At 61.5% G+C, this 12,388-nt stretch overlaps 1 protein-coding gene across 6 annotated transcripts in view; it reads left to right on the top strand.

Annotated features, from left to right (window-relative positions):
- The window catches only part of NF2 (neurofibromin 2), a 73,595-nt gene that overhangs the window by 23,338 nt on the left and 37,869 nt on the right, over positions 1 to 12,388 (top strand). For all 6 annotated transcript variants that reach the window (XM_029048919.2, XM_029048920.2, XM_029048916.1 and 3 more), the window contains exon 2: positions 12,096 to 12,221. In XM_029048919.2, the coding sequence (XP_028904752.1) occupies positions 12,096 to 12,221 (126 nt within the window). The remainder of the gene's footprint in view (positions 1 to 12,095; positions 12,222 to 12,388) is intronic.

Here is a 12,388-nt window from a genome sequence, read left to right as displayed (position 1 = left end):
CAGAAGCTACTCAGGTTGGGCACAGTCCTTGTCCCACAGGGACTCAGTCTTAATCCCCATTTTACAGATGAGGTAACTGAGGTTCAGAGAAGTAAAAGGACTTGCCCGAGCCAGCAGATGAGTGGCGGAGCCGGGATGAGAACCCAGATCTTTTTGACTCCCGGGCCCCGGCTCTATCCACTAGGCCGTGCTGCTCCCCTGTTGCGCCAGTCAGGTTGGACGCAGTCCCTGTCCCACATGGGGCTCCCGATCTGAACCGCCCCCCCCCCCCCATTTTGCAGATGAGGAAACTGAGGCCCAGAGAAGCCAAGCGACTCGCTCAAGATCGCACAGCCGACAAGCGGTGAAGCCAGGACCAGAACCCAGGTCCTCTGGCTCCCAGGCCCGGCCTCCCAACACGGGCCCACACTGCTTCCGGTTAATTGGAGGGGGCTTTTGATGGAATTTATCTCGAATCCTTTGGATTAGCTCGCAGAATCCTTTGGATGACCCCTTCCTAACGCGCCCAGTTTGGCATCCACCGAAAAAACCGATCGAATTAAAGTTGCGGTTCGGGCTCCGTCACGGAGAGCTTGTCAGGTCACAAGGCAGGTCCGTCAGCCGGTCCGTCGGCAGCGCGATTCGAGCACCGGCTGTGTGCCGAGCACCGTCCCGAGCGCCCGGGAGAGGATCGGAGTCGACAGACGTGATCCTCGCCCTCGAGGAGCTCACGGTAAAGCGGAGGAGACGGATGATGAGATAAATGACGGGGAAATGCGTTCTAGATGGAGAGCGAGGGTCCGGGAAGAGCCACTGGCCCACGGTTAGGCGACCCCGAGGGTCAGGTCGGCCCTCACGTAGCCCCCGGACGCCGTCTGGATTCTTCTCTGGGGGTTCCTTTTTTAATATACTGTCGAAGCGCTCACAGTAATGACGACGACGATGTCGGTATTTGTTAAGCCCCGTTCTAAGCGGCGGGGTAGAAACGAGGTCATCGGGATGTCCCACGGGGGGGGCTCACGGTCTTCATCCCCGTTTTACGGATGAGGTGACCGAGAGCACAGAGAGGTTAAGGGACTTACCCCGGGTCACACAGCTGACGAGTGGCGGAGCCGGGATTTCTTAAGCGCTCACTGTGTGCCGAGCCCCGCTCCGAGCGCCGGGGTGGAAACGAGGTCATCGGGATGTCCCACGTGGGGCGCACGGTCTTCATCCCCGTTCGACAGGCGAGGGAACCGAGGCCCAGAGAAGTGAAGTGGCTTGCCCGGGGTCACCCGGCAGACGAGCGGCGGAGCGGGATTAGAACCCGGGCTCTTGCCCCTAAGGCCCGCGGCTTCTGTCTTGCTCGCCGGGCACTGTACTGAGCACTGGAGTAGAAACTAGTTAATCAGGGTGGACAGAGTCCCTGTCATCCGTTCGTTCGGTCGCATCTCTTGAGTCCTTACGGTGCGCCAAGCACCGTCCTAAGCGCTTGGGGCTCACGGTCTGAATCCCCATTATACAGGCCAGGTAACTGAGACCCGTCGAACCGAAGTGACTCAGCCGAGGTCGCCCGGCAGAGCCGCGGCGGGACCGGGATGAGAACCCGGATCCTCCGGGGCCCGGGCCCGGGCTCTACCCACTGGGCCGCGTTGTTTCGGTTCCCTCACCGCCGCCCGGCTCGAAATCCTTTCCCACCTGGTCCATCTCCCCGGGGGCCGGGAGACCCCCCCCAAACGCACCAAACGATCACCCTTTCGGAGCTCACCTCCTCCAAGAGGCCCTCCCAGACGAAGCCCCCCCTTCTCCTCGGCTCCCCTCCGCGTCGTCGCCCCGACTCCCTCCCTTTGCCCCCCCCCCCCCACATCACTTGCGTATAAATGTGCCTATCTATAAATCTGTTTATTTAACGCCCGTTCACTTGTTTCGACGTGCGCCTATCTGTAATTCTGTCTCTTCATACCGCTGCCCGTTTCCTCGTTCCGATGTCTGCCTTCTAGACCGTAAGCCCGCTGTGGGCAGGGATCGCCCCTCTCCGTCGCCCAGCCGTCCTTTCCGAGCGCTCAGCGCGGCGCTCTGCACCCAGGAAGCGCCCGGTAAATGCGATGGAACGAACGGATGCGGGAGGGAGCGGGGATGCCCCCCGGCTACCGTCCCGGGGGCGGAGGGAAAAGCAGGCACGTTCAGGGCCCGGTCCGGCGGTGCGGGCTAATAAATCACCCTCCTCCCCCTTAATGAGCCTGAAATCCGGCAACCGCAGAGGCTGGGACTGCTTCCCTCCGCTGCCGGGAAGGGAGGAGGAGAAGGAAGTCCGGGCCGCCGCCGTCGATCTGGGCCCGCTCAGCGCCGTCCGGTTGAACTGCCGCACGTCCATAAATCCCGGGCTCGTTCACCCTCGGTCCGGCTCATCGATTTACGGCGTCCTCAGACAGGCCGACGGCACTTCTGTTGATGACCTGGTCCGCCCCTCCCAGCGCCTCTCTCTCTCCCGAAGGGCCCGGGCCTGCGAGTCAGAGGTGGTGGGTTCCGATCCCGGCTCCGCCGCTTGCCGGCGGTGTGACCCCGGGCGAGTCGCTTCACTTCTCTGGGCCTCAGTGACCCCCTCTGGAAAATGGGGATTAAGCCGCCGAGCCCCCCCCGGGGGACAATCTGATCACCTCGTGTCTCCCCCCAGCGCTCAGAACGGGGGGAGATGTCATCGTCGAATGTCATCGTCACTGTTATAACCGCCTTTGGCCGCTCAACCCCTGAAAGTAGGGGCGGCGAGGCTTTTTTTTTTTAATAGCGTTAAGCACTTAACTATATGCCAGGCACTGTACTAAGCACCGGGCACGGCCTAGTGGATACTACGCGGTCCCGGGAGTCAGAAGGCCCCGCGTTCTGATCCTGGTCAGTCATTCGGTCGTATTTATTGAGCGCTCACTGTGTGCGGAGCGCTGTACTCGGCGCTTGGGAGAGTAACGTAGACCAGTCAATAGGCCCATTCCCTGCCCCGTGACCTCGGACAAGTCACTTCACTTCTCGGCGCTTGTTACCTCACCTGTAGAATGGGAACTGAGACCGTGAACTCCCACGTGGGACAGGGATTGTGTCCGTCCCAACTTGCTTGCATCCACCCCGTCGATCGAGCCCGGTTTCGGGTAGGGATGGCGTCTGTCCGTTGCCCAGCTGTACTTTCCAAGCGCTCGGTACAGCCCCCTCTGCACACAGTGAGCGCTCAATAAATACGACTGAACGAACGAACGAATGAATACAATACCTGGTACGTAGTAAGTGCTTAACAGATACCCTTTTTATTAATAGTCAAGCTAATCCGGTCCAACACGGTCCCTGTCCCACGTGAGGCTCCCACTCTCAGCCCCCGTTTTACAGATGAGGGAACCGAGGCCCCGAGGAGCGACCGGCCCGAGGTCACACAAGCGACTCCCGGGCCCGGGCTCCGTCCGCCTCTCGATTAGGCGGGGCGCATCCCGGACCTCCGCTGCGGCACGCCACCGCCCGCTGACGGCCGCGGCGGCCGGCCTCGGTACGAGATGAGGAGCGAGAAGAAATTAACGGGCTCTGTCTGTGTGAGCTGCATACTTCACGTGCGGGTGCGCGTAAAGGCCGGGGGAGGAGGACGTCCGGCCAGAGGGGAGCGGGCGAGCCGCATCGTGACGGCCGTCGTGGAGCGGTGGTTTACGGGGCGGCGTGAGAGTGGGTCAGACCCCCCCCCCCCCGGCCCCCTCCTGCCTCGCCTCGCGTCTCACCGACTCCAACCCAGCCCGCACGCTTCGCTCCCCCGACGCCAACCTTCTCAGCGGCCCCCCAGCTCACCTATCTCGCCTCCTTGCCCACGTCCCGCCTCTGGCCTCGGAACGCCCTCCCTCCTCGGATCCGCCAGACGGTTACCGTCCCCTCCCTCCGAAGCCTTAACGGTGGCCCATCTCCTCCGGGAAGCCTTCCCCGACTAAGCCCCCGCCCCTTCTTTTTCTCCCACTCCCTTCCGCGTCGCCCCGTCTTGCCTCCTTTGTCCTCCCCGTCGGCCCCCAGCCCGCCCGGCGCTTACGTACGGGACTGTCATTTGCTTATTTCTGTTAATGTCCGTCTCCCCCTCTAGACCGTGAGCTCACCGGGGGCGGGGAACGTGTCTGTCGTCGTACCGTCCCCTCCCCGGCCGTTCCGAGCGCTTGGTACAGCGCTCTGCACGTAGTAAGCGCTCAATAAATACTATCGAATGAATGAATGACTGCCCGGAGGTCACCCAGCAAGCGGTTGGCGGAGCCGGGATCAGACCCCAGGTCCCTCCGACCCCTGGGCCCGTCTTCTCTCGACTGGGCCACGCGGAGGCCCCGACGTAACGCCTGGCCCGGCGTCAACGCTCAACGGATGCGGCGCTCGTAATTTGCCGTCGATCGTTATCGGCGGCGACCCTCAGGAGCCAGCCTCTCGGCGGGAGGGCTGCTCACGGCCCACGTACTCTTGGCTTCTTCCAAAAACGCCAAAGAGCCGGGTACGGTAACGGGCTAATCGGGTCGAAAGTTTCAGGTGAGGCCACGCGGAGGCGGTTCCCCCGGCGACCTCGACTCCGTCGCACCGCAACAAAAAACCCCGCCGGTCACCCCGCACGGCCTCTCCCAACGGCGAACGGGCTCAGAGGCGACGCGGTCTTTTACGGCACCTTAAATTCGCCGGCCCCGGGCCGCCTCGGAATAGGGACCGTCTTTGGGAGAAGAACTTCGCTTTCTTCCGAGGTAGCCCTCGCAGGTCACCGTCTGCTTCCGGGGGCCGCCCTCCCGTCGTGACGGACGTATCCGGAGCCGCTCGTTCACGGGACCGACGGGCCCGGAGAAGACCACCTCGAAAAGAAGACTCGAGAAACGGCTGCTCCCTGTCGTTCCGAGCCCCTATTAAAACTCGGTTGGAGGCGGAGGTCCCCCGTCGGCTTCCCGCCGGCAGAGTAGGTGGGCGGGGCCGGGACCGACCACGGGCCGGAGAATCGCGCCGGTCCGACGGCCTCCGGCTCACGGGGGGCATGGGATCGTTTCTGTCGGTCGTCATAGCGTCCTCCCCCGAGCGCTGAGCACGGTGCTGCGCGCACGGGAAACGCTCCAATCCGACCGAATAAACGAAGCCCAAGCCTCCGGGAAGCAGCACGGCCTAGTCGTTAGAGCACGAGCCCGGGAGTCCGAAGGACCCGGATTCTGATGCCGCCTCCGTCGCTCGTCTGCCGCGTGACCTCGGGCGAGTGGCTTCTCTTCCCTGGGCCTCGGCTTCCTCGTCTGTAAAACCAAGACAAAGACTGTGAGCCCCACGTGGGACAGGGTCCGTGCGCCCCCCCCCCCGATTAGCTTCCGTCTACCCCAGGGCTTAGAACAGCGCTCGACACACAGTAAACCCTTCACAGATACCGTTATTATTATGCTGGGCATTCGGGGGGGTCTCGGTCATTTCCTGCCCAGCCCGGGTCTTCAACCGGCCGAGCCGAGATCGGCGCTCCGCCGCCCCGGCCGGCTCCGGGAACGCCGTGCCCTCCGTCGTAAAACAAGTCGCTGCTGGGGTTCCCAGAAATCCCGGGGAAAGAAGTCGGTTTTCCGCGACGGCGGGGGTGACGCCTGAGGTTGCCTGATATTCCCTCCTTGCCCACGAATGCGGGCGGCACCTTCCCGGACGCTTGTTGCTTTTTTTTTTTTCCCAGATTCCCCTCCATCATCATCGTCATCATCACCGTCCGCATTTTCCTAAGGCGTTTCTCCCGGCAGCAAGGGAGCGCACCGAATTGCCGTTTCTGGGGCCCGCTCTGTCACGTGACGTGTTTCTCTGCCAGGGCCGCGTCTGTCTGGCCTTGCGGTTCTCTCTTCCCCTCGTCTCCCCTCCCCAGTCCTCCCCCTCCCTTCCTCATCCCAGTCGACCCCTTCAAACCCAGCCCCTCGACCTCGTCGATCCGTTCGGTCGTATTTATTGAGCGCTCCGTGCGTGCAGAGCCCCGTAGGAAGCGCTTGGGAGCGTGCGGTGGAAGCAGACCCGTTCCCTGCCCACGCGGAGCTGACGGTCCAGAGGGGGAATCGGACATTAGTGGAAATAAATTCCAACAGTCAAGGGTCTCTGCCGAGGGCTTAGTAGGAGCGGAACACTGTGCTAAGCGCTCGGGAGAGTCGGTAGACCTCTTCCCCGCCCCCGAGGAGGATCGCCCGGGTCTAATCGTGATAATTACGATCACCGTGGCGTCCGTTGAGCGCTTACTGTGTGCCGCCAGGCGCTGTACCGAACGCTGGGTGGAGACGAGCAAATGGGGTCGGACCCGGGCCCCGTCCCACGCGGGGCTCACGGTCTCAAACCCCGTTTTACAGATGAGGGAACCGAGGCCCGGAGAAGTGGAGGGACCTGCCCAAGCAGACGAGTGGCGGAGATGGGATTGGAACCCGTGACCTCCTTTCTCCCGGGCCGGTGCTCAATCCACTCTGCCACGCTGCTTCTCGTGGAGAGACTTTGGGCCTCGGTCGTCGAAGAGCTGCGTTTTGATCCTGGCCCTGCCCCTTGTTTTCTTGGTGACCTCGGGCAAGGCATTTTAGCTTCTCCCTGCCTCAGTTTCCTCATCTGAAAACTGGGGATCAAGCCCCGCCCCGCATGGGGCTCCCGGCCCGTGTCCGACCCGACGATCCTGTATCGGCCGCAGTGCTTCGTACAGTGCTTGGCACACGATAGGCGTTTTAACAAATACCAAAACGAGGAGCGTAAAGCCGTCGTCCCTCACTGCGGAGCTGCGACCCCCCCCCGTTCGCGATCTGACGCTAAATCCTGCCCCTCTTTCCGACCGAGCCCCATCCTAGGCCCCGTCGGCTGGTCGGGGCCTGGCTCGCCTCAGTGGTCTCCCTGCCTCCCCGTCCCCCCGCTCAACCCGCCCTTCGCTCCGCTGCCCGGCACGGGCCTGGGAGTCGGGAGGGCCTGGGTTCCAGTCCCGGCTCCGCCACTCGTCCGCTGCGTGACCTCGGACGAGTCACCTCGCTTCTCCGAGCCTCAGTTTCCTCGTCTGGAAAACGGGGATCAAGACCGCGAGCTCCGTGTGGGGTGGGGTCGCGTCCAACCCGATCTGCCCGTCTCCACCCCGGCGCTCATCTCTACGCCTGACGCGCAGCAGGCTCCGATTATTGTCCTCGAAAAAACCTTCCCCTCAGAGACCTTCCAAGAGTGACCCGTCCCCCTCTGCGTTTGTCTGTAAAGGTCACAGACCGGAAGGTCGCGGGGCCGTTCGTTCAGCCGTGTGTACTGAGCGCTTACTGTGCGCAGAGCACTCTACCAAGCGCGTGGAAAGCACAGCTCGGCAACGGGTTCGGAGTCTAGGAACGGGGAGCCGCAACAAAACGAAAACCAGTCGACGGGCGTCGGTGGCATCGGTATAAATGACGAGACTTCTGGGAGCAGCGTGGCCCAGTGGAAAGAGCCCGGGCTGGGGAGCCGGAGGTCGTGGGTTCGAATCCCGGCTCTGCCTCTCGCCAACTGCGTGACCGGGGGCAAGTCACCTCACTCCTCCGTGCCTCCCTCCCCTCGTCTGGAAAACGGGGGTTAACCGTGGGCCTCGCGTGGGACGACCCGATGACCCCCCCCATCTCCCCCGGCGCTTCGAACGGTGCTCTGCGCATAGTAAGCGCTTACCAAATACCAACATCGTCATCATTATTGGCTATACGGTCCCGATCCCGGCTCCGCCACCCGTCGGCTGCGTGACTGTGGGCAAGTCGCTTGGCTTCCCTGGGCCTCGGTGACCTCTTCCGTAAAATGGGGATCGAGACTGCGAGACCTGGGTCCTGAGCCCTTCCGCGCCGCCCGCCTGCTGTGCGGCCTTAAGCGCGTCCCTTGGTTTCTCTGCGCCTCGGTCACCTCATCCGTAAAATGGGGATTCGGTACCTGTTCTCCTCCCTTAGGCTCTGAGCCCCGCACTGGGCTGTGTGACCCGATTACGAAGGGCCAAGATAAATACCCGGAGAGCTTCCAGTCCTCTACCGGTCGCGACTAGGGGAGAGTCGAGCAGAGGCCCGTCCGTTCCGTTCCCGGGTCGGCCGGTGGCCGGCGAGCGCCAGGCCACCCGCCGCACGTCGGGACTCCCCCGTGCCGGGCGGCGGCGGCACGGGAGAGAGCCGAGGACGGAGATTCGGGTTTCCCGCGCGGAAGGAGGCGATGGGCGACGGCTTCCGGATTCAGACCGAGAAAACTCCGCGGACCCACTCCCGGAACGATGGCGGCTGGAGAGCGGGACGTCCCGGGAGAGACGCGTCCGGGTCGGAAGCGATTCGACGGCGTGAAGCGAGACGAGGAGAAATACGGGATACGGCGCTTGGCACCTAATAAATGCTTAAACGTCACAATTCCCGATTGAGAGTCCGTCCTGCCCTTCTCCTCCGTCCGTAATCGATTTTGCGTCCCCGTTTCCCGTTAGACGTCGACCTCCTCTGAGGCAGGGATTGGGTCGTCGTACCGTCCCGGGCTCAGAACGGCGCCCGGACGGTCGACGGGTCCGTCGGTCGTATTTATCGGGCGCCCACCGTGTGCGGAGCGCCGAACTAAACACTCGGGAGAGTACGCCGGGACGGCGGGGGTAGCCGGGTTTCCCCGCCCACAGGGAGCTTACGGTCTAGAGGGACGGCGGCCCCCCCCGGCCACACTTCTGATCAACAGACCCCCGGGGCAGGAAGCAGGGGGATCGTAGCCGAAGAGCGGCCCGGTGGAGTGAACGCCGGCTTGGGCGTCCGGAGGTCCTGGGTTCTAATCCCGGCCCTGCCACTGGGCCGCTGCGTGACCCTAGGCAAGCCACTTCCCTTCCCCGCGCCCTCGCTCCCCGCATCTGTAAAAACGGGCGTGTTAAGACCGAGCCCCACGCGGGACACGTACCGTATCCGGCCCCGTCACCTCGCGTCTCCCCCGCTGCTTAGTACGATGCCCGGCACGTAGAAGGCATTATATCCGTAATTTGATTTCTCTGTACCGACGCCTGTCTCCCGCACTCCGGACCGCGAGCCCCGTGGCGGGCGGGGGGACGTCACCGTCCGCTGTTGCGCCGGGCCCTCCGAGGCGCCGCGCAGAGCGCCCCGCGCGCCGCGAGCGCTCAGTAAGCGCGGCGGAAGGACTCGACGGACGCCGTCTAGGAAACCGGCAGCCTCGGCTTCGGCCGTGAGCGTGGAATCGGATCCCGCACGAGGGCAGCGTCTGCCAGACCGCGGCGCCGAAGCCGGGATCGGGTCTGTGCGCGACGAGGTTCTGGGTCGGGCCCCGCGGGCGGAAATGAGATCGAAGAAGAGAGCAGGGACGACGAAACCAAGGGGGATCGGGTCTCGTCGCTACGGGCCTCGCGAGAGGAAGGGAGAGAGGGAACAAACCCGGGCAGTCACGTAGGTGTCCGGCTAGCGGTTTACTCCGATTCTGAGATTTACCAAGTCCCCTCCCCCTCGCGCTGGCCCGACCGCGGCGATAATTAGAAGGGGAAACTCTCGGGGCGAGCGTGACGTTATCCCGGGATCCGGCCGGAGAAGCAGTTATTCCCGTTCCGAAACGGTACCCGTTCTGTGGGCGCGCCTGCCTTCATCAGGGGGCGGGTCCGGGACTTCTCTTCTTCTTTCTCTCCCCCCCCCCCCCCCCCCCCGGCTGTCGACCGACGTGGCCGGAGACGAGGCGCGGCTCGTGAGGTTAACGGACCGGGTCAGACCCTTCACTTGGCGGGCTCTCCGGGAAGGGCCGCTCTGCCAGGGAAGGAGCCTCCCGCCGGGCGATCCGAGGCCGCAGAGAAGCAGCGCGGCCCAGTGGAAAGAGCCCGGGTCTGGGAGTCGGGGGACCGGGGCTCCGACCCGGTCCGCTCGGGCGAGTCGCTCGGCTTCCCTGGGCCTCGGCCCCCTCGGCCGGAAAATGGGGATGAAGTCTGCGAGCCTCACGTGGGACAGCTCCTCGGCTCCCCCTCCTCCCCCCGGCACCCCGACTGGCTCCATTCCCCCCGCCCCCTCTCCCCGCCCCACAGCACTTGTATATATACACACACGCACACACACACGCAAACACACACATTTATATACACACACACATATACATATACACACGCTGTATATAAATATATATATACACGGACATATCTATAATTCTGTTTATGTTAATGCCCACTTACTCATTACACCCCCCAGCACTTGTGTATGTGTGTATATGTATGCTATATATACACACACACACAATATATACATTATATACTATATACACTATATACTGTACATGTATACACACTATACTGTATATGCTATATACTATATATATACACACAAACACACTATATGCACTATATATGCACTATATATACACAATACACACACACACATATATACACATACACACTATGCACTATATATGCACTATATATACACAATACATACATATATATACATACCCACACGCGTGTGTGTGTATGTATATGTATATGTGTGTGTGTATGTGTGTATATGTGTGTGTGTGTGTGTTTGTGTGTATGTATATGTGTGTGTGTGTGTATATGTGTATATACATGTGTGTATATGTTGTATATGTATGTATACGTGTGTGTGTGTATCTATATATCTATCTATATCTATACATCTATATACGTACGTATATAGATGTACATGTCTATAATTCTACTTACGTTATGCCCGCTCACTCGTTTCAACATGTATAGATCTATAATTCTATTTACTTATATCAATACTATCGATGCCTGTTTGCTTGTTTCGATGACAGTCTCCCCCTTCTAGACTGGGAGCCCGTTGTCGGGCAGGGATCGTCTCTCTCTCTCTCTCTCTCTCTCTCTGTTGCCGAACCGTAGTTCCCGAACGCTTAATACGGTGCCCTGCCCACAGTAAGCGCTCAATAAATCCAATCGCCTGAATGACTGAAATGGAAAGAGCCCGGGCTTGGGAGTCAGAGGTCGTGGGTTCTAATCCCGGCTCCGCCACTTATCGGCCGTGCGACTTGGGGCGAGTCACTTCACTGATGGGGGCCTCGGTTACCTCGTCTGTAAGGTGGGGGTTAAGACCGTGAGCCCCACGCGGTGTCTGGTATCTACCCCAGTGCCTAGAAGAGGACGCGGTAAGCGCTTAACAGATACCGTAATTATTAGCGGTACAGTGCTGGGCACACGGTGAGCGGCTCGACAGACGCGATCGAATGAACGAAGGACAGGGACGGCGTCTAACCCGATTCGGTTGGATCTGCCCGGGTGCTTAGCACAACGGGTACCATTAAAAAAAAAAAAAAAATGAGAACCCGGACGGAGGACTCGTTGGAAGGCCGGGCGCTTGGCCCTGTGCCCCCCCCCGCCCCGAGGAAGTAGTTGAAAGGGGGGAGATCCCATCCGGTTGCCGTCGGCTCGCGTGTCGGAGCCGGCGCCCTCCCCGCAGACACCGAAAGCATCGGAGACGGAAGCCCGATACCCGTTGGGAGTTGGGAGCCGAAAGCCGCCTGAGTCGCGAGCCCGTCTTTCCCAGTCGGGGCGGGACGGGTATCGTCTTATTCGTTCAGGCGTATTTATTGAGCGCTTACTATGTGCAGAGCACTGTGCTAAGCGCTTGGAATGCACAGTTGGGCAACAGATAGAGGCAGTCGGTGCCCGTCGACGGGCTCACGGCCTGATCGGGGGAGACGGACGGACCAAAACGAGACGACTTCATAGCGATAAGTAGAATCAAGGGGATGGACGCCTCATTCACAAAATAGATAGGGTAATAAAAATCTAGACAAATGAGCACAGTGCTGAGGGGAGGAGCAGAGGGAAAGGGGGCTTAGCTGAGGAGGGGGGGGGGGCAGAGAGGCAGCAGGGGGTCTCAGTGGGAAGGGCTTCGTGTCCTGCCGGCTGCCTCTCCCCCCCCGTAGCCCGTCGGTTCCCCGTGGGCTGGGATCGTACCTGCCGACTCCACCGTCTCGCCCTCTCCCGAGTGCCTATTCGTCCCGTCGTATTTCTTGAGCGCTTACTGGGTGCGGAGCACTGGACTGAGCTCCCGGAAGAGGGCAACAGGAGAGTAAACAGACACATCCCCCGCCCACGACGAGCTTCCATTCCTGGGGGGGGTGGCGGGGGGGGCGGCGGCCCGGAGGGGCAGCGCGAAGCCGCCTCTCGTGCTGACGTCCCCTGCTCTCGGTCCCCTCCGCCGCAGATGAAGTGGAAGGGAAAGGACCTGTTCGACCTGGTGTGCCGGACCCTGGGCCTGCGGGAGACCTGGTTCTTCGGCCTGCAGTACACCATCAAGGACACCGTGGCCTGGCTGAAGATGGACAAGAAGGTGGGCCCGAGTAGAGAGGCGGCGTGGCCTGGGGGTCGGAGGATCTGGGTTCTAACCTTGCGCCAGTCGCTTCCCTTCTCTGGGCCTCAGTTCCCTCCTCTGCACAATGGGGATTCGGTACCTGTTCTCCCTCCTCCTCAGACGGTAGGACCCGATCTTCCTGTGAA

This window comes from Ornithorhynchus anatinus, chromosome 21, assembly GCF_004115215.2.
Source record: "Ornithorhynchus anatinus isolate Pmale09 chromosome 21, mOrnAna1.pri.v4, whole genome shotgun sequence".
In the NCBI taxonomy this organism is placed as follows: domain Eukaryota; kingdom Metazoa; phylum Chordata; class Mammalia; order Monotremata; family Ornithorhynchidae; genus Ornithorhynchus; species Ornithorhynchus anatinus.
This window is presented reverse-complemented; position numbering and strand designations above follow the sequence as displayed.